Below are 27,016 nucleotides of genomic sequence, written 5' to 3'. Positions count from 1 at the left end.
ATGGCTGCGCCCCGGCTACGGCTTGGAATGGAGCAGCTCTTTAAGATGCCCGCGTCAATGGGGCGCCAAGGCCGAGCTTACAGCACGGCCCAGACTTTTGCTGAGGTACTACGGCTGCCGAAGAAGCAGCTGACCAAGCTAGTGTACCCGCTGCAGGAACTCGAGCAATACCTTGTTCCGGACTCAAGGCCCGACCTTCACCTGAGGGTCTTCGACCCTAGCCTGGAGGATATCTCGAGAGCGGAGAGTGTTTTCGCTTCCTCCGCCCGGAACCGTATTGAGTATATCAGTTCCGCGGTGCGGCTAGATCACGCCCCGGACCTCTCCCGACCTGAGGTGAGAGCTGCTGCTGCTCAGGTTCACGGTCCCCAAAATATTAAACCTCAGACCACCCGAGCACCGCCTGCCGCAGGTCTTGAAGGAGGCTTGCGGGGCGGGGGGTTACCACCACTGGTTTCTCGTCACCCAGGAGAGAGGTTTTCTGGTTTTGTGTGGGCGCATGTTTTAGATAACCGTATATATAGTTTTGCTGGGGCTGTGACTCAGTGGTAGAGTGCTTGCCTGGTGTACTTGAGGCCTCTGAATTGAATCCCCAGCACCAAAAATAAAGTCGAAAACACACACATATAGTTTTAATTATTATGATGATGGATACTGAAGACTTTAAGAGGTTTTGAAACATGAACTAAGCGTTCAAAAAGAAAATTCTGTCCTTTTATTTTTTGTTTCCTTTTTAATTGAAGCGTAAAAACTTGCTGAGACAAATTTGAAGTTAGGGAAGGAGACATGATATAGATTCATAAATGAGATGATCCTTATCAATATGTAATTTTCACCCTATCTAAATTTCTCATCATCTGCAGGAATAATTATTATCTGTAGATAGCAATAACAAGAGACTTTTAAACTTTCATTAGTGAAATTTCGGCGTATGCATTTTCTCCTTGTTCTACAATTTAATAATGTATTTTGTTTTGAGTTTGCTGAAAGGCGGCTCAGATCTCCTTTGCCATGTAAATGGAACACTGCCCTGAAATTTTTCTTCTAAATTATGTAGAACTGCTATAATTAATGGACTTTTGTATACTATTGTTTTTTCTTATCATCCATTTTGAAGGACTAACAGTTTTGTAGAATATGTGGCATCTCTGACCCCTGTCTACTGAATGCCTCCCAGTCATACTGATAACCAAAAATGCCCTTGAAGATTTCCAAAGTGTCTTCCAAGGAGCAGTTCTGACCTCATTTAGAACTGATTGGAGGTGTCTACTCTTAAGCAAAGCCACGTGTAGTGATGGTGATTCTCAAGAATATTTTGTTGCTTTCCACATTACAGAGGAGAAAATCTTTAAAAAAAAAAAATTTTTTTTTTTGTAGTTGTAGATGAACAGAATGCCTTTTGTTGTTGTTGTTGTTTATTTTTATGTCTAACTCAGTGCCTCACACATGCTAGACAAGCCTCTGCCACTGAGCTACAGCCGCAGCCTGAAAATCTTAATTGGCAATAAAAAGATCAAGGGGAAAAACAAAACAAAACTCTGAAATACCATGAAGTTACAGTATACTGTGGTAGTTTTGAGAAAATGTGCTTCCGAGCATGTAGTTGTATTTTTGAGCCAGTTCTGTTGAAATAACATTTTTTTTTTGTTACTCCAGAAAGCTTTGTAAAAATGTAATGCTTAATAAAACATGCAGATATTCTTGGGCTGCGGGTATAACTCAGTTGGTAGAGTGTTTGCCTTGCATACACAAGGCCCTGGATTCGATCCCCAGCAGCACCAAAAAACAACAGCAACAACAATAACAACAACAACAAAAAAAACATGCTGATATTCTTGAGTAGTGTAATTTAAGGCACAGGTGCTGGATCTAAATGCCCGGATTTCAAATCCCAGCTCCTTCACTCTCGCTGATTAATTTTGGGCCAGTTATATTTTCTCATTTCTAAAATGGGGATGATAATATTACCCATTTCATAGGGTTGTTATGAAAAATAAATAAGAAAATAATGTTGAATGCTTACAGTACTTAGCATTTTAAAATTATTCATAAATATTAGCTGTGTGTTAGAATGTGAGGTTTGACCACATAGAAGCCATTTTTTACGTGCCTTGACAAAACTGAACAATTTGGTTCTGTGGGGAATGTGGCATTTAATAAATAAACTAGTACTTGTTCTCTTAGTGCTCAATTATCTTCTTTTTTCTTGTGTAAGGTATGTTTTATAGGCAGAAGCAATGTTGGAAAATCGTCCCTAATAAAGGCTTTATTTTCATTGGCCCCGGAGGTTGAAGTTAGAGTCTCCAAAAAACCGGTATGTTGATATTTTTAAATACCAGTAGACTATCTCACAAATTGACTAAGATAAGTAATAAATATTGGATGATAAATAATTGGTAAGTGCCTTGAGAAAAGATGTTTTTCAAAAGCTTCCTTTTTCCCTATTTTCCAAAGAGTTAACAAAGTCTTTTATTAGAATTGTATTATTTCCTTCTAAATAATGATCATCTAGTTCCATATAGGTTTGAGGGGAAACAGTTTCAATGTTTTGTTGCTTTTTTCTTCCAGTAATCTTTTATACCTTGCTAATTTTCTCACTCTCTGACGCATGCACATTCTTACACATTTACCTGTCCCGCATATTGCATATTGTGTTTACCCAAGACCAAACCATGTGCTTCTTATCCCTTCTGTCATTTTCCAGTTCCTTCTATTCTTTAAGGAGGCAGACTCTACCGATATCTAAGATGACATGTATATTCTCAAATCACCCTTACTTCCCATTACCATATCATTTGTCCGTGGCAAAACCACTGACTCCAATGCTCACTACTCCCTGATCCTTTCATTAAGCTTTTCCATGAGGCTCCACTAATCTTTTGTTCCTGACTTCTTGAAGTAGTTGATTCTCTGGATTTATCACTAAAGATTCCTTTCTTAACGTTCCCATCCTCATTCCTACCGTGCCTTACCATATAAACCAGTAAACTATAACTTCTAGGTAGAGATGTATGGATGTAAGAGGACAATGGATGAAATTTATTCTTGACATTGTCAATCTCGGTCTTGTCAAGTCACATAATTCTAAAATCGTCTTCTGATAGACAAATAAGCCTATTGGAAGTTTAATCACCATTTATAAAAAAAAATAACCTTTGATAATATTTTTTCTAAGATCAAAACAGTTAACTAAATTGTCTTTTCTTTTCATGATTAATACATGTCCCATGGACACAAAATTATAAATAAACCACATATTTCCTTTGCATCAATTTTAGTTTTAAAATTATAGTACATGATTTAATGAGAGCACTAAAACTCACATAATAAAACATGAAAAACAGCTATAGGAGAGCAATAATTTAGGGGTAAGAAACTTATCAGGTTTTGGATCTAGATGTTACAAAAACCTGTTATGACTATGGCAGTCACACAATTTAGAACAGAGAGTAAAATAGGCAAGACTCAACAACATTTTGACTGTATTTTTCCATATTTCTTATATGGAATCTAAAGCTCTTAATACGGATTCTATTTTAAGACAATGAATTGGAAGGAGAAAGTAGTATAAGCCAACCTTATATCCAGCCACTTCCTTTCTGTTTTCTTTTCCTCTATCATCATCCTTTTAATAAATGTTTGACACAGTTGAATAGAAAACATTCCAACACATGAAATACATAAAAGACATATTTTAAGTCAGCTTTTATTTTTTCATTTATCAGGGTCATACAAAGAAAATGAATTTTTTCAAAGTTGGAAAGTATTTTACAGTGGTGGACATGCCAGGTTATGGCTATAGAGCACCAGAAGATTTTGTTGACATGGTAGAGGCCTATCTAAAAGAACGAAGGAAGTAAGGAAATTTATTTTCTTATAGTAGTTAACACACTTAATCCCCAAATACATTTTTATCAGTGGAATATTCCGCACATGATGAACATTTCACTTTTATGAAGTGACTTAATTTAGAAGGTCCATTTTATTCTCATAATATTCTATGATACAATATTTAGGAAAAAGGTATGTTTGGTTCTGCCTGTAGGTGTCTGTAATCTTAACTTCAAGTGTTTTCCTAAATTGAAACTCTAGAGTACTTCAGCAGTTTGTTCATTTTTTAAAAAACCAAACTCTTAATTTCTAAAAAATGAAAATAATTGGTTAATGTGTTATTTACCAGAGTTAAATAAACTATAGTAAATTCAGATTATTTTTAAAATATCTCAGCTTTATCCTCTGAAAATGTTATCTTTACTTTCAGGTCTCTATTGGTAGTGAAATGACAGTTCTGTTTTAGGAATTGCACAATATAGAGAAAACTATTAAATTTCTGAAATGTAAAAATCTGTCTAGGACTGGGGGTGTATCTCAGTGGTAAAGTGCTTGCTGAACATGCTAGAGACTCTGGTTTTGATCTCTAGGCCCACCAATTTAAAAAATAAAGTTTGGTACCAATCTTGGTTTTATAGCTTTACATAGAAAGTAAGGTGAAATATTTACAAAAGAAAATGCAATATATCATGTATTTGGTTTTGATTTATCTGTTTGTCTTAATATTTAAAAAGTTAAACATTTCTATAATGTATAGTAAAATTGGATTTGTGTCTCCCCACCTCCCCCCCCAAAAAAAAAACAAAAACTTTAAGGTCTTAAAAGAAGGGACTTACTCATCAGAACAAAAATCCCAGTCAGACTTATGTTCAATACATGCTTATTGAAATAAATTAATATTTAGCAAATTAAGTTATTAAAAGTAAGCATCCTTGAGACCTATTAGACTATAGGATAAACTTCCTTGTTAATTTAGAATTCCTTTTGCCTAAACAAATTTTTAAATTTTGGATCAAAAATACTCAAAGGGAAATTTCTTAATATAGTAAGGATGGATAGGAAGAGAGATGAATGAATATATCTCATACTGCCATTAATCTTTTCTTTCTTATAGTTTGAAGAGAACATTTTTATTAGTGGATAGTGCTGTTGGAATTACAAAAACAGACAATATTGCCATAGAAATGTGTGAAGAATTTGCATTACCTTATGTGGTAAGTCTTTCTTTGGACTCATGGTTGCATTTAGAAACATCAGTTCTGTTTGGCTGTATATGTGTACAAACATTTAGATGAATGAATAGGTCTTTCTCTCTCAAAATACAAAGGAAAGTGCCTTTATGTTGGCACTTTATGTAGAGTGGCACTTTTCATTTTTCTTTTTCTCAGTTTTAAGTTTTTTAAATTATAATTAAAGTAAAAATGTTTTAAGCTGTTCATTTAGTGTTCCTAAATGCTTTGCTTTTCCTTTTTTTTTTTAATATGGAAATAAAACATGTTACTAGCTCTTTAACAGCAGCTTGGCAGATAATACTTAACAAATGTAATAGAAGTACAAACTGAAAATTTTGTGAACTTATTTTGGAATTTAAAAATCATTCCAAGAATATAGCAGACTCCAGCACACACAGTATGATTTTTGTACCCTTAAAGAAACAGAATTTCTTCTGAGAATATCTTACTAACACTGTTTTTGTCATCTCACCTAGAATAAAATACAGATTAGCAGGCTAGAATCCATATTGATTTTATTTCCTTATATTTCCAGATAAAATAGCATTCTTAAAGTTCCTTTATAAAGAAAAGTGAAGAACTTAATGATCTTAGTTTATTTTCCACCAAGTGTTAGAAAACCACTAAAATATAACAGTCGAGTTTAAATCAAATCATATACTAGCCACTTTTCTTTAGTTTGTGAAAATCTTGGGGTTTGCGAAAATTCTGTGAATCAGAATAACTCATAAGGCATCAAAGGATGATAGTCTTACATAGTAAAAATGCCTAAATATTGTCAAACTAATTTTATTAAGTAATAGCTTTCATAATTTTTTATCATAGGTACCAGTTTGTAAAATCATATTTTACTAAGCTTTAACTGAGGAAATGTGAATATATGTATATATACACACACACATATATTCATATATATTTTTACATGTCCATGCATGTATGTATTTCAGCACATTTGCCTTTGTGAGGAAAGACCCCTATTTGAGTTGATTCACAGGTCATTAGAAACCATACATTTTTCTGCTTCTCACTCCTTTTGCCATTAGCATTTTTATTTGTAAAAGGCATAAATGATTCATCACGAAATTTAATTTTTAGAAATTCTTCCAAGAAAACCTGATGGATAAGTGTTTTACATCTTAATTGATTTTTAAGCATCCATGCTTTAATGTTTCTCCAGTATATAGCTGTGTTTGGACAAGTAAAATTCTAACATTTACCTGGGTTGTAACTATAATAGATAAAATCTACAAATAGCCCAATTTCAAATTATTAGGCTGGACCATTTTATAACTCAAAATGATCTTAAGTTTGCAGTTTTAATAAATCAACCTAATAATATTCATTTATATATCTTATCACAAGACATATTGTGATCATATGAAACAGCTGATGGCAATTACAAACATGGCTCCAGGATCTTTCTTATTAATCTTAAGTCCATGGTATGGTGGCTCTGTGTAATTAAAACACTGTTAAGGGCTGGGGTTGTAGCTCAATGGTTGAGAGCTTGCCTCACATGCATGAGGCACTGGATTCTGTCCTCAGCACCACATAAAAAAAAATAAATAAATAAAACAAAGATATTGTGTCCATCTACAACTAAAAAAATGCTAAAAAACAAATAACACTGTTAAATCATAGATAAATAGTGTGCACTTTATATGTTATACATATTAACAAATTTCATCTTCAGAGCAGCTTCTTTCTGGGTTATTGTTTTTATTTTGTAGATGAGAAAATGGGTCTAGAAAGATTCAGAAATATGCATGGGTCACTTAGTTGTAACTAAAAATTTGTAGTTAAAATGTGTATAACTGCATATTAAGAAATATTTTATTTCTAATTTTATTTTCCTATAGATGGTATTAACAAAAATTGACAAATCTTCCAAAGGACATCTTTTAAAACAAGTACTTCAGATCCAGAAATTTGTCAACACACAAACACAAGGTTGTTTTCCTCAGCTGTTTCCTGTAAGGTAAGAGTTGAATTGTTCTAATAACTTATATATTAAAAACCTTTAATATTAAGTGTTTCTTAAATTGAGGTATCTCTTAAAATATGAAAGACTATGTACTTAGCCATGATTTGTTGGTATAGTCTTTTAATACTTATATATATTTTTTTCCTTTTATTCTTTCTCATTGGATCTTCCTTGAAGGCATTTCATTTTATTTCTGCCTCAGCCTAGCTCACATCTAGACCATGGCAGAAATGAAAATTTGACTTTTTAAAAACAGCCACAATAAAGGTCTCTTTCTTAATTTCAAAGAGAAACAACTGTGTTTATGATAAAAAGCCCAGTCAGGCTAAGAGGGACTACATTTTTTCTTTTACATTTTTCCTTAAAAAAGAATAGATAGGAAGAAAAAAATGGTTCAGGTTATTTCCTGAGCTGGTAATTTTTGAGATGTTATGATGTGGTTTCATGACAAAGCATGGGTTTGTACTTTCATGGCGTATCTTGGGTACAATAAGTAACATACTGTGGCAGAGATAGAGCACTACTCCTGGTGTTTCCTTTCTCTTACTTGTTTGTGGAAGGCACTATGCTAGTTGCTACAAGAAAATAATGAAACCAGATAAAACCTAGATGTCCATAAGCAGCCTTTTTAGGTCCTACCAATCTGGATCTGATTTAAATTATAATTATGAATATGCGTATCAGAACCCTTCTTCCTTCATTCCTACAAAATGCTGTTCTCTTTTGACTTACATTCAGTTATCTATCCAGTTCATTTGTCTGTCCCACATACATAATGGAAATTCGTAGAGATTGGAGAGAAATCTTAATTCTTAGAGCTCTGGGCATTGTCATAAAAACAGCTATTTCTTTTAACTGTTTAATAAGAAGGAAGTGAGACTTCAGCTAAAAAGATCACTCAAACGTAAGATTAGCACATCATGGCTAAACAAAATCATCTGTTGAAAAATATTGTTTTGGTTGACCATAAACTGAGTTTGAACTACAACATAATGTGACTGGAAGAAAATCTGGGTCTTTTTTTAGGCTACATCAGTGGACTTACAATGTTCAAAACAAGGCAGTGATCAAGGAATAGTCCTATATTTCTGTGGGCTCTATGCCAGATTGTGATGACATTAAGAACAATTAGGACGTCTGAAAACAGATGGTTTTGAAGGGAGGCTATTAAGCATTCAAAATACTTCATTGATCCTCATAGTAAACATGCCAATTTCATGGACAAGGTTGCAAATCAGAGAAATTGAGAATTGCAGTTATTTGCTAAATAGTGGTCAGACCACTCTGATCTTACATAGCATAGTTCCTGTACTTCTTGGTTATGGCTTTTAAAGCAGCTTATTTCATTTTCTGAGTCTTTTCTCTCTCTGGTAAAAATGTGATGCTAGAATGTGATTGCCATACAGATGAGGCACATAATAATGTTAAGTTTAATAATGCCAGTCGACAGTGGGTGGCAGTCAGGCTTGTGACCCAGATTATCAGATTTCTGGTACTTTTTAGGGACATTTTCTTCTTTAGATATGCCAACTTTCTCTGCCAGCATGACCTTGGAATCACTGCTGCTACCATCCATTCTCAACACAGGTGATTAATGATTAAAGTCTTACACCACTCACAATTTAAGAACTGAGACATGACAGCCTACTGAGCTTCAAGAGCTTAAGCATTCACTGTAACAGTGACCATTTATAGGAATGTACTCACAGCTTTCAAAACCCCATGCAGAAAATAGGTATATGGACTTCTTGCTTTTACTTGCATGACCAACCCTATGGTGAGGCCTTCAGAAAAAGAGTTTGGCCTATTCACAAATGGTTATTATAAAGAAATCAGGTATTCTTCGTTTGCTTGTGGTAGGAGAACAGTGAATTGTGTGGTAGACATTTAGTCTGGCAAGGTTTGGTTTTCAAGCTTGCAGGCAAAGGTCAAGTGCTAATCTTTATGGACGAACTCTAACCCAGCAGCCTAGAAAATGTCAATGGTGAAAGGCTTCCCTAAGATTGAATACTGGGATCAATCTGTTTCATAAATGGTATGGAAGAAATATATAAGTAGGCACTATAAAATTGCTTCTGTAGTTGTCTATGTGTAAAATTCCAAGTGGGTGAGAACTGATTTTAAGGACAGAGAAAATTATGAGCTGATAGAAATGTTTGTTACACATAAATTCAGGGTTTCATACTGTTTGAACCATCCAACTTGTGTCTCTCTTTAAATGTTTATGTACGTGTAACTCCAATTATAAGAATCATTATGGGCTTTTCGCAAGGAAGTAGCTTTGACCAAAGAAACTAATGCTTACTTAATTATGAAAGTAATTAGTGATACTGTAGGAAATATTCTACCTATATATAAAATCATAATGTATTTAAAAAACCTAAGAATTGATGTGGTTGAGCTCCATGGATAGATGGATGGATGGACAGGAAGGTTGGGAGGAATGGCTTAATGATTGGGTAGAGAAAGATAGGTAAACAAAACTCACAATAATGGAGGGTGATTTTTTTAAAAAGATAAAAAACCTAAAGAAAGTTCTGAATTATCAAGGTGATGGAATTTTTGTTATGAAAACAACAAACTAAAAATATCAAAACTAATTCTGGGAAACAGTATAAAAGGTATAATAAAATTTTTAGAATTATGAGGGAAATGGAGCAGATACTGTGGATCATCAGATAATAAATCCTGTAAGAAGCTGAGGGAACAGAGTAAAGGCAGAACAAATTAAAAGACATTTTGCTTCATACATGGAATCACAAAAGTTTGTAAATAACTTTAAGTGAGATAATTAAGATCTGTTACTACCTCTGAGGTAAAGAAAAAAATTATTTTTCTTTTCTTTTCACAGTGCTGTGACCTATTCTGGAATCCATCTGCTGAAATGTTTTATAGCTGATATAACAGGAAATCTTAACTAATGGTATCCATTAGTTTCAAAGATGAAGTTTCAAAATTCTGTGTGCCACTAGAGTTCAACATCTAGAAAAATTTCAATATTGTATATCTGTAACTTGCAGGAGGATCACTTCAGGAGATGCAAGCTTTAAAACTTGCATCTTCTCAAAATAAGAATGAATTGGTGCCTGGGGGACAAAAGATTTATAAATAATTATCTGTTCAGTAGAACAAATGCTAGTTGGTTTTCCTATTTTAACAAACTGACAAGCAAGAGCATATTTTTAAAAATTCATAAAATGAAAACCTATTACTACTATGTAGAGAAAGGTTTGCCATGTTATTTATTGAGCTTATCTTTTAAGGAAAATGTCTATCATGTATATTTTTTTTAATATTAAATGGACTAAATAAAAGTAGCTGCTTTTCTGTTAAGCATTAATAGGTAAGTTGAAGGATACTCCTGTATGCTTATAATTAATTTTTTCCTAAGTCCTTGAGTATTAAAAGAATTATTCTTGGTAAAACTTGTCAGTCCATGTTGGAACACCAATCATTTCAGCCTGGAATCATTCACCTTTAGGTAAACCCAAGATTAGAATAAAAAAAAAAAACAAGAATTCAAGTTTAAGTTCCAGTTCTAACATCTAGGTCCTTGGGAAAATTACTTAGTTCTCTTAAATTCATTTGTAACTATAATGACATAAACAATATATTAAGATTAAAATAGTATTACATGAGGTGATATATAGCTACATATTTGTAAATTCAAACTAACCAAGGAATATAGCAAAAGTCATAGGTATTTATCATAAACATTGTCATTAAGGAATTGACATATTCTCTAATGAAAAACAAAAATGAGCTTTAAGCGAGATTAATTTGTAAAGGAAAAAGGAAGCGATGAAGATGATTAACCCAAAGGAACGTTAATGAAGTAGAAAAAAATGCTCAGCTGATAGTCCAACCCAGGCTTTATAACTCAACCTAAACTCACTGAACCACTCTGGTTTTTATGAGGGATGATGACCAAAGTTTCTTTCAACTATAAAATTTTATGATTTTTCAACAAAAATGCCACTTCAGATGCTGACTAGCATCTGACATAGGAAAACTGACTAGCTCAGTGGAATCACATCAAAGTAAAAGCAGCAGGAAGACTGACCTTAAATCTTAATTTTAGGACTGGGTAGGTAGTTATGGCTCAGTGGTAGAGTGCTCGCCTAGCATGCATGAGGCATTGGATTCAATCCTCAGCACCACATAAAAATAAAATGAAGCTATTGTGTCCACCTATAACTAAAAAAAAAAAAAAAATTTTTTAAACGTAGGGATCTTTTCATTTTATCTTCTAAATTAGAAATTAGGATGTGAAATCTTCCAAGAAGTTTCTTGGGATAGTAAATAGGTGTTTGAATATTAACAATTCCCCCAAATAAAGCAGGCCCTACGGTGACAAAGCTATTCCACACCAGCTTTTCTCTTACTAATTTACCTTCATTTCCCAATATGTAAAGGAAATACACAGGATAAGAGCCATTTAGACATTGATCACATTTCTAGATTGTCATGAATACAACATCCTTGATAATGTCCTGGAATTTTTGGTATTTTTTCTTCAGAATTATCAAGAAAAGAGATTTATGTTGGTTTATGGTCCTGGGGGTACAAGGTTGAGGGTTCTTATCTGGTGATGGCTTTCTTGCTAGCAGTCCTTAGGCTTCACATGGCAGAAGATGGAGTGGTATGTGTATGTCACTGTCCATGTTTTAAGGCACCAAGTAGCAATTTACTGCCACTAGTCAAAAGGCCAGAAGGAATAGTTAGTCTAGAAATTTAAGAACTCCAAATTAAAAACAGGATGTTTACCAGTGCTTCAGGAGAGAAGCTAACCAATATTTATATCATTGGCTCTGGATTTGGGGTCACTTGAATCAAAATCACCTGAGCTCCTTATTAAAATAAACATGCAGACTTCTGGCCTCATCCCTGGTCTGTGTTTATCAATCTAAGAGAAGAGGCTATGATTCTATTTTTAAATAACTTACCAGGTGACTCAAAAAAATGAAAAGTTCAAGAACCACTGATACAGATAAGTGAGAAAATGAAGAAAACAGATGGAAAGAACAAAGGTGGGTAAAAAATGGAAAGGAAATACAGAGGAAAAAAATGGTAGGATGGCTGAGGAAAGGAAGGATGCAGAATATGTGAGGGCACTATATTCTTTTCCTGTCTCTGAAACAACATAAAACTTAAGGCTACCTGAGAAGCATATTAACTTAACTCCAGTCAAGTCTGTACATTTGAGCAATACCTCAAATTTCACATCATTATTTGGAAATACAAGAAGATTTAGCCTCTGAGGCCAATTGTACAAGCACATACAAATACAAGATAATATCATCAGCATTATGATATATTATACCTTTACTCCAGGGCATATTTTGTGTCTCCTAATACTTTCCTTTACTTCTTTGTTATCCTGTTGCATTTCACACATAACCACAAGCCATCTTATATCCCTAATGGAAAAGGTTTATTAGAGGGGGGGAAAAAAAATCCTTGATTGGTACCACATAAACAATATTAACAAATAACTGAAAATCTCTTGAAAAACTCCAAAAGTATTTTAATGTACCCTCCTGTGGGATAAGGTGAACAAATGAAGAGAAATAATGGTTGTGCCCTGTCTCTGGTAATAAATACAAATTACTGACAAAACTTTTAAGTCTTTTTGATAATTCAGTCTAATACATAAACAAGATAGCACAATGGATGGAAGCTATAAACATTGGTATTTAGAGGTGGACTTAAAGGACTAAGTGACCCTCAAGGGTACTTCCTTGCTACACTCCAGTTTACTCCCCATTTACCTTAAGGCACAGGAGTTTTTGCAAACTTAATTATTCAGGTTTTCATTCCCTGGTAAATCATAAAACTATTCAAATTTTCAGGGATCTATCAGCCCCAGTCAAAGAGTTACATTTGTTTCTCAAGGACAGGCTGACAGACTTTTCATCTTAATACCTGTCATGTAGTCAAAACCAAATAAACACTTGTTGATAAATGGCACAAAACAACTATAAATGTTTACTGAACCAAAATGAACTCCTATGTGATGTTACATAGAAGGAGCTCCTCTTAAAACAGCTGAAGACTGACTCAGATTGTTAACTACTTAAAAGTCTCACATATGAACATCTAAACTCCCATTAAAGCAAAAATTTCATCAATGTCATCTGTCTCCTTAACAGATTCTGGCATACTCTCTTTGTTTTTTTGTATTTTTATCCATGAATCACATTCATTTCCATTGCTTCCTAGGAGGTTCTCGTGAATCTGTTTCTCCTTAGTTTGTTTGACAGGACTTGAAAGTCTGCTCCTCAAGATCTGCTTACTGTTAGGACCAGGATCAGTTCTCTGAACTGTATGGCATGAGAGTCTCCACTTAGCACTGGTGTCTGTAGCACTTTTTGAAGAGAACTGCTGTATTTCCTTCAGATGAATTGACTGCAACTTTCTCTGTGGTTTCCTTTGTCTCAGAAAAAATTTATTCTGTGATCTTCTTTGTCTCAGATGATACTTTGAAGTTTTGATTCCTGAGCCACGAAGAAGACAGTTGCTAATAGATGTTTTTATGCACTCTAGTTTCTTTGGCAAACTAAAGGACAAAAAGAAAAAAGTCTGAACTTTTTGAGATACAAAATAATTTAAGCACTTTTTAAACATGTTTCCTTTCTACCAACTTCCTACAGAAAAGGACACAATTTATTTACAAGTCCTCTCCCTATGTATAATCTCAGAATCATAAAAGAAGGAAATAAGGAAACTGGAGTTCCAAATTTTCAGAGCAAAACCTCCCTCTGATTCAGACTATAGGCAGATGTGTCTCTGGTTTACAGAATGATGAACTCTGCCCTCATAGTGTATCAGAAGTGGAAATGCAAAACATCACAAGTGAAAAAAATCCATCAGTACACAGTTATCCACATTTGGATAAGCAACTCATGTTGACAGAGGAAATGAACAAGAAAAAAGGAATCAGGTTCTCTGCCATACAAACTTTAGGTAGCCTTGAGCTAACTGAAATGCAGTCTATAGCACATCATCTTCAAGTGTTCAAAATTCTGAATTCAAACAGTTGATTACAAAAGGTATTTTTTGTTTCTAAATAGGTGCACTACCATAGGTTCATCAATGCTTACTGAACTGCCTCACTGTAATGGCCAAATTTTAAAATATTAACATAGGTCTACATTCCCTATCCCACTTCCCTTGTTACTTTTAAAACAAATACAAACATTTGAAGTAATCCATGATCTCTGTTTCAAAACTATTGTCTTACTCTAAATGGTGACATTTAACAGAGAAAGTGTAGGTGTAACTCTTGTATTGAAATGAAAAGAGAATGAAAGGAACAGGAATTAGAGAACCTGAATTGAGTTCTAAGCCTCCAGTAATTATACCTTATGCAAAAATCTTCCATTTCCTCATCTATAAAATGAGAATAATGCTGCCTACCTCATGGATTTATTGTGGAAATTAAATACAAAGTGTATTACAAAAAAAATGAAACAGCTAAATAGGACAATGTGAAAGAGGACTACACTTAGGGAAGTACAGACTATAAACAACTTTGTGATTGTTCTCATTAACTCCCTCCTTCCTTCATTCCTTCCACAGGCATTCAGAGTTATCCCCTTCAAGTAAGCTGATGAGATCTTTTTTTTTCCCTCTTTGCATATTGATTTTTATTATGCTTTGCAATTATACATAATAGTGGAATCATGACACTTTCATACTTGCATAACATAATTTGATCAATTTCATTCCCCGGTTATCTCCCCTTTCTCATTAACTTTTAATCATCATCTCTGCCTCATCCAACCTAATCTTGAATAGAGGGCCTCTCACCATCTCTAGCTGTTTCCAACCCTAGAATAGATCCTTTTAAGATGACTACAGACCTCTAGGGGATCCCAATGTTAAAAACCTTCTAGTTCATCCCTAGGAATATTCAACAACTTCTCCCAAGCATCGTTGTGAGAATTTGCTACAAAAATCCCCATTATATACCACATTTTTTTTTAAGTAGAAATATCTTTTTCATAATTTTTAAAACAAACCTTAAATTTCAGATAGTTAAACAGTGGTTCATCCATAAGAAACATTATAAAGCCCAGGATAGTTACATGTTTATAGCTATCAGTAAGAAATTATGGTGTGTGATAGAATATTTCTTGAACATAAAAAACTAGTCAGAGTGATAATTGCCTCTGTGAAAGGGAATAAGGATCTTTATGCCTGTCTCTGTGTGAATTGGTACCATCAGCATCTATTATTTTCAGTAAAAATAAGAGCCCTGAAGTAGCTATAACTTCAAATAATGCTTCAGGCAACACTGGCCTAAATCATAAACAGTTCTAAGGGTATAAAAATCACAGGAAAAGAAAGATATCAATACATGAGGAGTAACTCCTCTGAACATCTAGCCTGACCCTGGATGCTGGCAGCCTGGTGTGGGGGGCCTTGAGGTGCAGGTTCCCATTCCTGCACTCACACCTTCATTTCACTACACTGTGTGCAGAAAGGCCACCTGTCCCACTAAAGCATGAGCTTCCTAAGGACCAGTCTTTATCCTGCAGCAGTGTCCTCAAGCTTTGCACACCAGACATTCTTAATGCTTCCTGAATGAATAGATGGGAATGATAAAAAGTACCAGTGAGTAGATCCAATTAACTTAAGTTTGCTTTCTTTCTCCCAATAACATAACTATGCCCATATGACAAAAGCAAGAAATGAAATTACAATTTGAGTAGATCTCACTTTCAGCACAGTTAGAGCTGCTAGACATCCTATTTTAAAGAAAAGAGACTTGAATATAAATACTTTTGCCCTGAGCAACAACAGAAAAAGTAAAGAAATATAATTTTTATAATATCCTTACCTATAACCTTGAGCTTCCACATGTTTAAGCCTGTTACTTTTAAGAAGTTTGTTACCCAGAAAGGTAGCCTGAGCCTTGAGTTTTTTGCTCCTGCACCATGTAATCGCCATTTGGATTGCTTCAGAGAGTTGTTTGAAAGTCTTGGCCTCTCGGAATCGTTGCACAAAATTTCTGGCAGGAGTAGTTCCTATCACTTTCTGAGAATGTTTTGGTGGCTTCCGTTTGGATTGAGAACCTTTAAACTCAAAGCTGGTCTCCTGAAATGTGAAAAGATGAAGAAAATATATTAAATACATTAATGATTTGTAAATACATGACAAGAAGGAAAGCTGACTCAATCAGAAGTTTAAAATAATCAGTCTTTTTAAAAGAAGGAAAAATTTTGCTGTATTATCCTTTTGTCCTAAAAATCTTAATTTTTTTATTCTCAACTCCTAGCACAATTTGTTTTTTCCCCACTTCTGTATTAAGACAGTTGAATTAGATGGACCCATGAAACTCAATATAAATATTTCTAGTGCATACATGAACATACACACAAGAATGAAACTCCAAATGGTTAAATACCAGTCAAAGCCTTATAATGGAAAAACACTTCAGTTTGGATTGAGAACCTTTAAACTCAAAGCTGGTCTATCTGCTAAGTAACCTTCAATAATGAGTCATAAATGTTACTCAAAATACTTGAGGATGGGGGAACATGGAGCCTGCAAAGTATCCAACAAAGCAGACCTACCAATCATTTAATTAACAAAGAGTGAACATGTTAAAAATGCTTAAGTGAGCAACATTTCCATTTCCGTTAAACCATTTTCTAACAAGGCACCTTTATTTTTTCAATCCCTTCTTTCTATATATCAAGTCAAGTTTGGATTTTACTAACTTTTACTATTTCCTATGAAAACATGCCACCTACTAAGTCTGCTTCTATTCTCCTTTCAAAGCTTACCTTCTTTCTAAATTTCTCACACTCATCTTAAAAAAGAAATGCAAAATATAAAAGTAGAGACCCATCAACATTTTGCTTGGTGATCAATAAAACAAGTTTACCCTTAAAAGCAAATGGCACATTAGTGTTAACTTCTAAAAATATGGTAGTGATTACTCTTGAAAGGGACATCAACCAACCAGTTTCAAAACCAGCTCATCTACAAGTAGCTGGACAAGCTGCAAAAGTTTCAAGGATTACAAGGTACCATAGCTCTCCAAGACAGAATTGAAAAAAATATTTTGGGGCTAGAATAGTAGTAAAGAAAATATACTGCCTGCATCCAGCTCTTCCACTCATTCAGTATGTGGCCTGGCAATTTCATAGTCTTTCTATGCCTCAATTTCCTCATCTGAAACATGAAATCAGTAATAAAATCATCTGCTTCACAGGACTTTTCAGAAGATTGCATGAGTTAATGCACATAAAACATTTAAAGTCAGGCACAGAAAATATTAGCTATTATTTTTATCTCTCTGACAAACTGAAGTCTTTGTAAAAACTGTGACTTATTAGAAATGATTAATAGTTATTAAATAGAATGGAAGAAGAAAATTGACAAATGAAGCTAGAAGAAAGACATTTTACAAAGATAAAGGATAATAAAAATCAAGTAGTTATTATGGCGAAAGAGGGTTGACACTGACATACTTAACTGTTGTTAAGTCCATAACAAACAGAATTTACAGGCACTAACTAAAGAGAGGAATCATATTCAAGTTTGAACTCAATAAGAAGAAAATAACCTCATAACAAATGAGGAGGAAGATGAAAATGATGACAATTGCTAGTAATGCCTAACACCAATTAAATGCTTACCACACTCCAGACCCCACTGAATGCTTTGTATGTATTAAAACTATCCACACACTGTGAGGTTCATACTATTATTACAAAATAGAGGTATGAAGAGACCAGGGAACTGACAGGTCACACAGCTAGTATAAACCAAGGCTAGGATTCAAAACATCTGATTGCAAAGCCCATACTCTTAAACTGCAGTGTAGTCCATACTTATAATAGTTCTTATGGTCACTTTAAAATTCTAAAGAAACTCCTACTAAAACATTTCCGAAAGCATTCTATTAACTGAATTAACTGGAAGCATTAAAAAAAATTCCCTGCTTCTATTCATTCAAAAATACACACAACTAATAAGGCACCAACCTTAATGCTGGGCATAAACAGAGGACTAGGATTTATTCCCTGTTCTTGGTGAGTAACATCCTCTACAAATTAGCAGAAATCAAAAGCTGTATTAAATTAAGTCAGACAAACCTCAGTGGCTTTGTGTTTCAGCTGTTTGCAGAAAGACCTCACATCAAATCCTGTAGACTTTTCTGTGGAGGTAGAAAAATCAGATAGAAAAACTTAGAAATGGTATTTTCAAATCTCCAACAAATTCTTAAGTGCACATTTCTTGCCAAGTTACTACAAAAGAAATAAAGGGAATAAAGCAAGCAAAAAACTATTTCTAACAAAGAACTTTTAAGTGCTCAGCCTTGGAAAACATAGGTGTAACTATACCTCTCTAATCAGGGTGGGTTAACATTCAGCAGTGAGAATTTCTTTCTATACAATGTACGACTACATCATGCTTTTAAAAGTTTTATTTAATTAGAATATGTACTGTATCAAAGCAAATTACCTTTGAAGACATTCTTTACTGGCTGTCCAAGATCCACATTATTCTGTGTATTGGTCTTCATTTGTTTAGCTTTTTTGGAAATTCTAAGTAAAGTGTCTTCGCTGGACCTTGACGATTGTTCTTTTGTTAAAAAGAGTTTATTTAGTAGCTTAGCTACTCCTTTAGCTGCAAAAGCTGTAGGCATTTTTTTCTTAAAGACTTCAAGATAGGGCTGTCCTAGAAATTCAGCAATATCAGAAGGAAAGGTAAAACCTTTAAAGTAAGGCATGGGTTGAATCCTAGTGATCTCTTGAAGTAATCCAAACAATGGCTCATATAAAGAAATCAACCTTCTTAAAACACCTTTATAGAGAACCCTAGAAAGAACAGGAGCTCATAGATTAGCTAGTAATTACAATGTAGATTACATAATAAACTATAAGATTCAAAACTGAAAACAAATGGTTATCAAGCTCTATCAGTATAGATTTAAAAACAACACCACTATGCAAGTTGCAAGTAGTTGGTTTAATCCAGCACAACAGACAAATTCAAATATAAAACAATACTCAAAAACAAAGAGTAGAGAGCTATGTCAAAGAACACACATAAAAATGTAATAGATGGTTTTATCTTAATGGTAAGATTTTAAGCAAATTTCAAATACTTCATTTTTATTTTTTTATATATGCATATATGCTTGTAAACAGCAAAAGTTAAATCTCTTTTCATTACAGAAAAGAATAACAATCATTAAACATTTTAAGATAAATGACAGTAATTCAAATGGTATTCCCTCTGATTAAGAAAAAGCAGAATAAAAAGCAAAGTGATTAGAAATAGTAATGATAGATCCAAGTTAAGACAACAAAGCAAGGTTTTCAGTCACTGAATGCAGAAAGAATTTTCTACATTTTTCAGTTTTACATTAAAAAATTAGAGCTAATGAACCAATTCTAACTATCCATTAAATCATTTTCACAATATATATGTTGAGAAATTCAAGAGAATGTCTCTTTAGTTTATAAGTATTGCCAAGTTTTCTTTACATCAACTAAATAGGCCTCTAAAAACAGTGCTGTTTCAGGAGGAAGGAAAATCTATAGCACATAAGGAATGTCAAATTGTATTTTTCACTTTCATTAAAAATTAGAAACTAGGGGCTGGGGTTTTAGCTCAGTGGTAGAGTTCTTGCCTCGCACCGGTGAGTCACTGGGTTCAATCCTCAGCACCACATAAAAATAAATAAATAAAAATAAAGATATAGTGTCCATTTACAGCTAAAAATATTTTTTAAAAAACTTAGAAACTAAGTGGCAAAAAGAATCATGGTATAGCCAGTATAAGAATATCATTATTTTAAATAGCCCCACCAGTTATGGCACCTACTTTAATCCTGGCAGTTCAGGAAGCTGAGACAGGAGATCACATATCCAAAGCAGCCTTAGCAACTAAGTGAGACCCTAAGCACCTTAGTAAGACCCTTTCCCTCCCCACCCCACCCCACCCCAAAAAAAGGACTAGGGATGTAGCTCAGTGGTAAGGCGCCCCTCGGTCAAATTTCCAGTACCAAAAAAAAGGCCCATTGCAATGCAGTCTCTGCCACCAATTTTTTTTATTCCAAATCCTAAATCCTAGGAATTCATTTGTTCAGTTGTTTAATGTTAGGCTGAATTTTTTGGCTTCAGATTCAAAGCCTACTCCTTTGACATAATCATCAGCACTTAGCTTCCCAATCTACCAAAAGTAAACTGATCAGGTGAAGAAAGGGACTCCTGCACCTTCAGCATCCCATGAAAAAACAATATGAAATGAAACTATATAAAAACTACTAATAAGAAACCTAGATTGAGGTAGAGAAATGAAAAAGAAATAAAAGATAAAGGATGTTAAAGGCCATATACGTACCAGAATCTGCTCACTAGCCCAACCATCACAAGATTTAAAATAATAAACTCTTGCAATCCTAGATGTTTCACAGTTAAGCTGGAGAATCAATTTAAGGTGGGAAAACAAAACAAAAGTAATCTGTGCTTTGCAAGTTTCAATTATGAAAGAAGAAATAGATTGAAAGTAAAAAGAACCTTCTTGAAGACTTAAAGCATGTTCCCCTTAATGTCACAAAAATGTAAAAATACAGTAATCACCACAACTTAGAAGTTCTTAAATTTAACTTCTAAGCTTAAGAATTTTCTGTCAGTGCTTTAAAGATAATATGTACTAGAGAAAGAATGTCTGGCAATGGCCATATCTACCAATTACGAGGAAAAGAAGGCCAAGAAACAAAATTTTTTAAATTCTCACAGGTTATAACATTTATTGGGCCCTTGCTTTCAAACAGAAATACTGTTAAATATATCCAGACAATGCCCACTCACAGGAAGTTATCTTAATAGATTAAAGGATACAGAAATGCCTTGCAACAGCAGTCCAACAAGCGGAGTAACAATTTGCAGGCTCCCAAAACCTTCATCAACACCAATTCCACCACTGGTTGGCTGGGGATGACACACGTTTTGGCAGATGCAGGCTGACTTTCACTTGACAAAAACAGAAAAGTGCATTATTTCATTTTTAAACAAAAAGCATTTCTATAGCAGTTTTTAAGAGAAGACTTATTTTAAGCTCAAAAAGTATACTCAATAATAACCAACTGATGTTTCAATATAGCCTATTGTGATCCAGCTTTCAAAGTCACTCCACTCTTTCCCACAGACCAACAGAAGGAGATAACCACAAACACCAGGTGCCCCTTATTAAAACAAAATTGTATAGCTGAGGTATAACTGGTTATACCCCACCACCAAGCAGAGAAAATCTAAAGGGGAAACACGACAGGACATCAAGTTTCCAGCCCACCACAACACAAAGCAATGGACCACCTACGTGGAAGAAAGCAGCTCAGATACATCTTCAATTGAGTCCCCCAAATTCATGTTTTTCAAACGTTTTAAACATTGTTCAACCTGAAAAAGAAAGAGCAGGTCAAGTCAGTATAATGCAGTCAGGGTTCACTTGATATGACCAGGAAAGCAAGAAACCATACTTTCAAAGTGTGAAAACAAGCTAAATACTACAGAATACATTTTGTTTAAGGGTAAAGAAATCCAAAACCCAAAACAATTGCTTCTGGTTACAAATATGGAATTTATCCTACTCAACAAACTCCTCAAATAAGATAATGATTAAGAAATTACTAAATGCCAGAACATGATAAAAGGAGCCAAAATGAGTATTTGATTATCATTTTGATGAAGCAACATGCTTTTAATATTGAAGCCATTAAAACAAGATGTTAAATTATTAACCACTAAATTTCAACAGTCTGTAAAGTACCACAAATATGAGAAAGGTGACTGAGTCACTGAACAAATGTTATCTCAACGAAGCATGCTAGGAGATATAGTGAGGCATTTTCCAATTTCTAGTGGTAAAAATAAGATATATAAAATATTTAAATGCTAAAATAAAAATTGATGTACTTTATTTAAAATTGCAATTCCCCCCTTTTCTTCACAGCACTTACCAACACTGACATATCATTATTAACTGATTGACTGATTCATTGCCTTTCTCTCCAAAATGTTCTCTAAGTGCCACATGTATTTTGTCCATTCCGATCACCAGTATAATCCAGTTCTTAGAAGTAAGCACTAAATACCATTTTTTATTTATTTTTTTAAAATGGCAAGAGCTACTCATTATACAGAATGGCACAAGAATTCTGTAGTTATCAGGAAATTCCACACAAAGCGTATGCATGGGACTGTATCAATAATTTAAAGACTATATAGATTTGGATGTGTACTGGTACTGGCAACAGTAGTATCTTGCTGGAGTTACATGTATACTACGAAGTTGAATGAAAGTTGAGGATTCTATCTTAACAGCAATTTTCAGAATAATAAAAGTAACAATCCTTAAATTCTCAGGATCAGCTCCTATCTTTTTCAGTTTTTAAATCTGAACACTCTTTGAGAGAGGTAACAACAAACCAAGAAGGTAAGGTGCTTGGTAAACTAAATAAACTATGATTCAAGGGACAGGACGAAAAAAAAAAAATTGAGAACTTGAGCAAAAAAGAGACAGGACATAGAAGAACATAATAAGTCTTACTACACTCAAAGAATTGTCACACAAAAGAGGAATCAAAAATATTTTTTGTGCTCCATTTGAGGGAGTGTTAAGAGGCAAATCCCAGTATCTGGCTTTTGAAGAGAAAATATTAAATCTCAATGTATGTGAAAGTTCTCTGTAAACTGTGAAATGTTAAGGAGATATAAGGCAACATTAGCAATGACAGTAACAGCTGCAGTAGCGAGAGACAGTATGAGACAAGTTCTTGCTAAAGGATATAAGGAACATATACACAAATAACTGTACCTCAACACAGATTGCATTAAATGCTATAAGAGAAATGAAAAGGAAGCCCAGATATTAAATAATCAAAAAATAACTCAACTTTTCTACTAATAATAAAAATGCAACTCAAAATGGGATTGCCATAACATATACTCAAGTTACATCTTAGAAAGAAAAAAATTATCACTGCCAGGGGACTTAGAAGATGAGACAGCCTTTCAAAAGAGGGAACAAACATAGTAAACACATTAAGAATTCGGGCTGTCCAGACATGGTGGTGCACTCCTGTAATCCTAGTGACTCAGGAAGCTGAGACATGAGGATTGCAAGTTTGATGCCAGTCTCAGCAACTCAGCAGGACCCTCTCTCAATTTTTTTTTTTTTTTTTTTTTTTTTTTTTTAATGATTGAAAAGACTTGGAGTATAGCTCAGTGGCACAGTGGTTCAATTTCCAGTACTGATTTAAAAAAGAAAAAGTTCAAGTTGGCCAGAACACAGGATACATGAAGGCCAGAGAGAAGCCTGAGCTAACAAAGGCTAATGAGGCTAGATCACTAGAGAATAACAGGAGCCAAAGAAGGAGTTTTGTCTTTATTCGGGACACAATGGAGAATTACTAACAATCAAAGTTGTTTTAGGATGGTTACTAATAACCTAGTTTTGTTAAATTGAATACACCAAAATGTAAGCCAGACTAAAGAAAACATCAGTTAAGATAATAAGAACTACATGCTGAAAGGTCTAAACAAGAAAATGGCAGCCAGAACTGAAGAGGAGATGCAGAGAAAGTTCCAACTTATAAATTGATTGGGAGAGCTACACAAAAAGAAGAAACTGAGACAATAAAACACGAAATTTTTATGACTGGATGATTATATACCACCTAGAAGCCAGAAGGAGAAATATGTTAAATCTAAGAGTTAATAATTTTGCTTTGGGATTACTTCCACTCAGGTAAAAGTTATCCTAGGGAATCTTTAAGAAAAGACCATGATCCCTGATCTTTCTTTAATGAAGAGTTTTTCATTCTTTTGCCTTAAATAATGGGAGGAAAAATTTAACAAGAAAGTTGAGTCTATAAGATTAGAGACAATGTTTGTCTTTTTCACTCCTATACACCTAGCACCAAGCACAGTGCCTGGCACAAATAAATTTGTAAACAATATTTGTAAGGTGTCTGTTACACAAATAAAGTGAATAAATGAATGAACACATAATGAACGTAGCTTAAGAGGCTCTACTCTATGTTTTAGTCCAAGCTGCAGGACACAATTTTGTCTTAAGCTCCTAATAATTACAGGAAACCACTTTATACCAAAACTTGCCATATACTCATTTTCTATTGATTAGATTATGTGCCCCACAATAAACCAAAACATTGTTCTTTTTAGGATTTAAATATGCTCAGATAATTGTTTGTTAATGTTTGACACTTTTGCCTTGATCACTTTATCTTTGAGGTAAGCAAAGGCACTATTACATAGATTGCACAAAACGAAAAAAAATTTTTTTAACTTCCTAATTAGAAAAATCTGGGAAAGAATTAATGTAAACATACTTACTTTCAAACAAAGAAAAAAAATACTTTTTTGAAATGGTTTCAGAAAGACTCACATTTAACTCTGGGCTACAGACCTATAAATCACAAGTAATTTAATTCACTATTTTATTATAATAAAATAGTGACAGTGTGATTCTTCAAGTAACAATCTGGGCATTGAACATAGGGCTTCCTCCTCACCTGTTTGAGGGCCAGATGAGGTTTATGGCGGCCCATTCTGTTGTGATTGCTGTAAAGGACTGCACATAACACATCTGCTTCTGCATCTAAGGTTTGGCTCCTCAGCAACCGTGTGACAAGATGGCATTCTTTAATTACAGCTGCAATGCAAAGGTCTAAAGCAGAGACATTTAATAAGACTTCTACATTAAGGATACTATATGAAAAATACACTGGAAGAAATACCTTTCCTTATTTGCTTTAGAGCAATCAAAAATGAAATTAATACAGTCAACCTCAACTGCACAAACAACGAAGGATTCTAAATAAGTGAGAAGTTAGAAAATGGTGATCAATGGTATAAACCCCAAGAAATCATTAAGAGAACATCTGTTCAACAAGAATACATATATCTTTACATTGCATTTTACCATGATTTAAGTGATTTTTTTTTTCATCTGAATACAGTCACTCATTTGCTGTACACTTTAAATACTTTGAAGCTGGGCATACGTACTTCTCTAAATCTCCCATTTTGCTATGCATGTAAGCAAAACAGAACAGATAGATTCATAGCCTTTAAAGTCAAAGAAACTGTATTCAGATATCACTTTTAAGAAAGACAAAAGCAGAGCATGGTGACTCACACCTGTAATCCCAGAGACTCAGGAGGCTGAGGCAGGAGGATCACAAGTTCAAAGTCAGTCTTAGCAAATTATTGATGCCTTAAACAACTCAGCAAGACTCTGTCTCAAAATAAAAAATAAAAAAGGGCTGGGGATGTGGCTCAGTGGTTAAGCATTCCTGAATTTAATCCCTGGTACCATAAAAAACAAGAATATGTAGTCAGTCCTTTATATCCATGGGTGAAATCTATGGATTAAATCAACCTCAGATTGAAAATATTTGAGGTTGGGGGATAATCCATCTGTACTGAATATGTATAGACTTTTTTCTTGTCACTATTTCCTAAATAATGCAGTATAAAAGCTATTTACATGATATTTACATTATATTTAGGTATTATAAGTAATCTAGAAATTATTTAAAGTATAGAGAAGAATGTGTGTAGGTTATATGCAAATACTGTACCATTTTATATAAAGGACTTGAGCATCTGCAGATTTTTGGAACTCAAGAGGTTTCTGGAACCAATCTCTTATGTGAACAGAAGATCATATTTAAAAAGAGAAAACCACCATGTCCACTAGAAGTTATATTAGTTGAATATCTGACTGAACACCAGTGCCCAGAAGTTTCCTAATCTGCAAAGGTGTCAAGAAAAGGAAGTCAACTGTTCTATGGCTCTAAGGGAAGGCAGGCACTCTAGGTGGAGGTAACACAAAGGCAGGTTTGTATACAACATGCAGAATTATCTTACTGTCCCAAATATTTGAAGACAAAAAGGGCTGCCTTGGGGATGAGGAGCGAATTTGTCAATGTCCCGTGCCTAACAGGAATTCTGTTTAAAAAGTTCTAGAGGAAGGAAGATTAATCGGTAAACTGAGAGGACGGATGGGAGGGAATGGGGCGGGGGTGATGATTTATTTGATAGGCTGTATTTAACATTAATAAACGTCATTAAATTTTTCTATTAATGTAATTTTAACAAATGCTAGCATTTGTCTATCGCCATATAGTAGAGCCTCGCTTTCCCCAAGACAGACTTGAAGAGGAAGGTAACATTTCTACTCTCATTAGAAAATGAGCTTAGGCACAAAAAGGTTTAATAACTCTCCTAGGCTCCTACCTACTACATCCTACTGCCCAAACCAGCAATATATCACGTTACTAACACTTGAGTTCACACAGCACCCTCCTAATTTGCATCAGGAGATCCATCATGTTAGTTAGGGGTAAGGGAGGCAAATTTTTGTTTTACAGATAAGGAGCCAGAGGTCCAGCAAGATTGTGCGTTAAGTCCAGAGTGCTTGGGTGACTCCCCAGCTCCTCGGGCCGGAGTGGCTTAACTGTCCAAGAGCAAGCTCCGGGCGGCCTGAGACAACTCTGCCCGTTCCCAGGCGGCACTTTATTCCGGCGCCTGCTGTGTCCTCTGGGCGCGGAGCTGCACTTTGGCCCTTGACCCCCTCCAGCCAGGCCCTGCGTTAGCACGTGGGTTCACTACGACAGCCAGAACCGGGGGCGACAGACGCCCTCCGCACACTGCCCCGTGCAGAGGAACACCCTGCGAAGCTCAGCGCCCCTTCCCAGCGTTCCCCGGACTCAGGAAGTCCCGCCCCACTCCACGGGCGCCGGCCGGCCGGCCCGAAGGCTCCTCTGGAAACGTCGGCGCTCCTCGCAAGCCCCTCACTCACTCAAGGAGGCGCCAGGGTCCCGCACGGTCACGGTGCTCTGGCTCCCCGCCTTAGGGATCCTCACGCGGTTCCACGGCTCCGGGACCGGCGGCCTGGCAGCAGCCATCTTGGA

General features: G+C 34.8%; 2 protein-coding genes across 5 annotated transcripts; one reads left to right on the top strand and one right to left on the bottom strand.

Moving 5' to 3' along the window:
* Window positions 1-12,818, top strand: Gtpbp8 (GTP binding protein 8). 2 transcript variants are annotated; one of them, XM_076867168.2, is made up of 6 exons: window positions 1-336; window positions 2,216-2,314; window positions 3,726-3,856; window positions 4,946-5,045; window positions 6,923-7,036; window positions 11,997-12,818. In XM_076867168.2, the coding sequence occupies exons 1-6, from the start codon at window positions 1-3 to the stop codon at window positions 12,030-12,032; spliced, it is 816 nt and encodes a 271-aa protein (XP_076723283.2). In that variant the 3' UTR covers window positions 12,033-12,818. The 2 variants fall into 2 exon arrangements, with proteins under 2 accessions (XP_076723283.2, XP_076723282.2); XM_076867167.2 differs by lacking the exon at window positions 11,997-12,818 and adding an exon at window positions 9,899-10,395 and having other exon boundaries at window positions 6,923-7,041.
* Window positions 12,299-27,016, bottom strand: Rmp64 (ribonuclease MRP subunit p64). 3 transcript variants are annotated; one of them, XM_076867169.2, is made up of 9 exons: window positions 26,905-27,016; window positions 24,611-24,765; window positions 21,394-21,473; window positions 20,916-21,047; window positions 20,416-20,493; window positions 18,529-18,884; window positions 18,159-18,220; window positions 15,893-16,149; window positions 12,299-13,606 (listed from the first exon to the last, which is right to left on the bottom strand). In XM_076867169.2, exons 1-9 carry the CDS (start codon window positions 27,008-27,010, stop codon window positions 13,147-13,149), a joined length of 1,686 nt encoding a protein of 561 aa, XP_076723284.2. In that variant the 5' UTR covers window positions 27,011-27,016; the 3' UTR covers window positions 12,299-13,146. The 3 variants fall into 3 exon arrangements, with proteins under 3 accessions (XP_076723284.2, XP_076966440.1, XP_076966441.1); XM_077110325.1 differs by lacking the exon at window positions 26,905-27,016 and adding an exon at window positions 25,682-26,793; XM_077110326.1 differs by lacking the exons at window positions 21,394-21,473; window positions 24,611-24,765; window positions 26,905-27,016 and having other exon boundaries at window positions 20,416-20,473; window positions 20,916-20,969.

Source organism: Callospermophilus lateralis, chromosome 10, assembly GCF_048772815.1.
Source record: "Callospermophilus lateralis isolate mCalLat2 chromosome 10, mCalLat2.hap1, whole genome shotgun sequence".
Classification (NCBI taxonomy): Eukaryota; Metazoa; Chordata; class Mammalia; order Rodentia; family Sciuridae; genus Callospermophilus; species Callospermophilus lateralis.
This window is presented reverse-complemented; position numbering and strand designations above follow the sequence as displayed.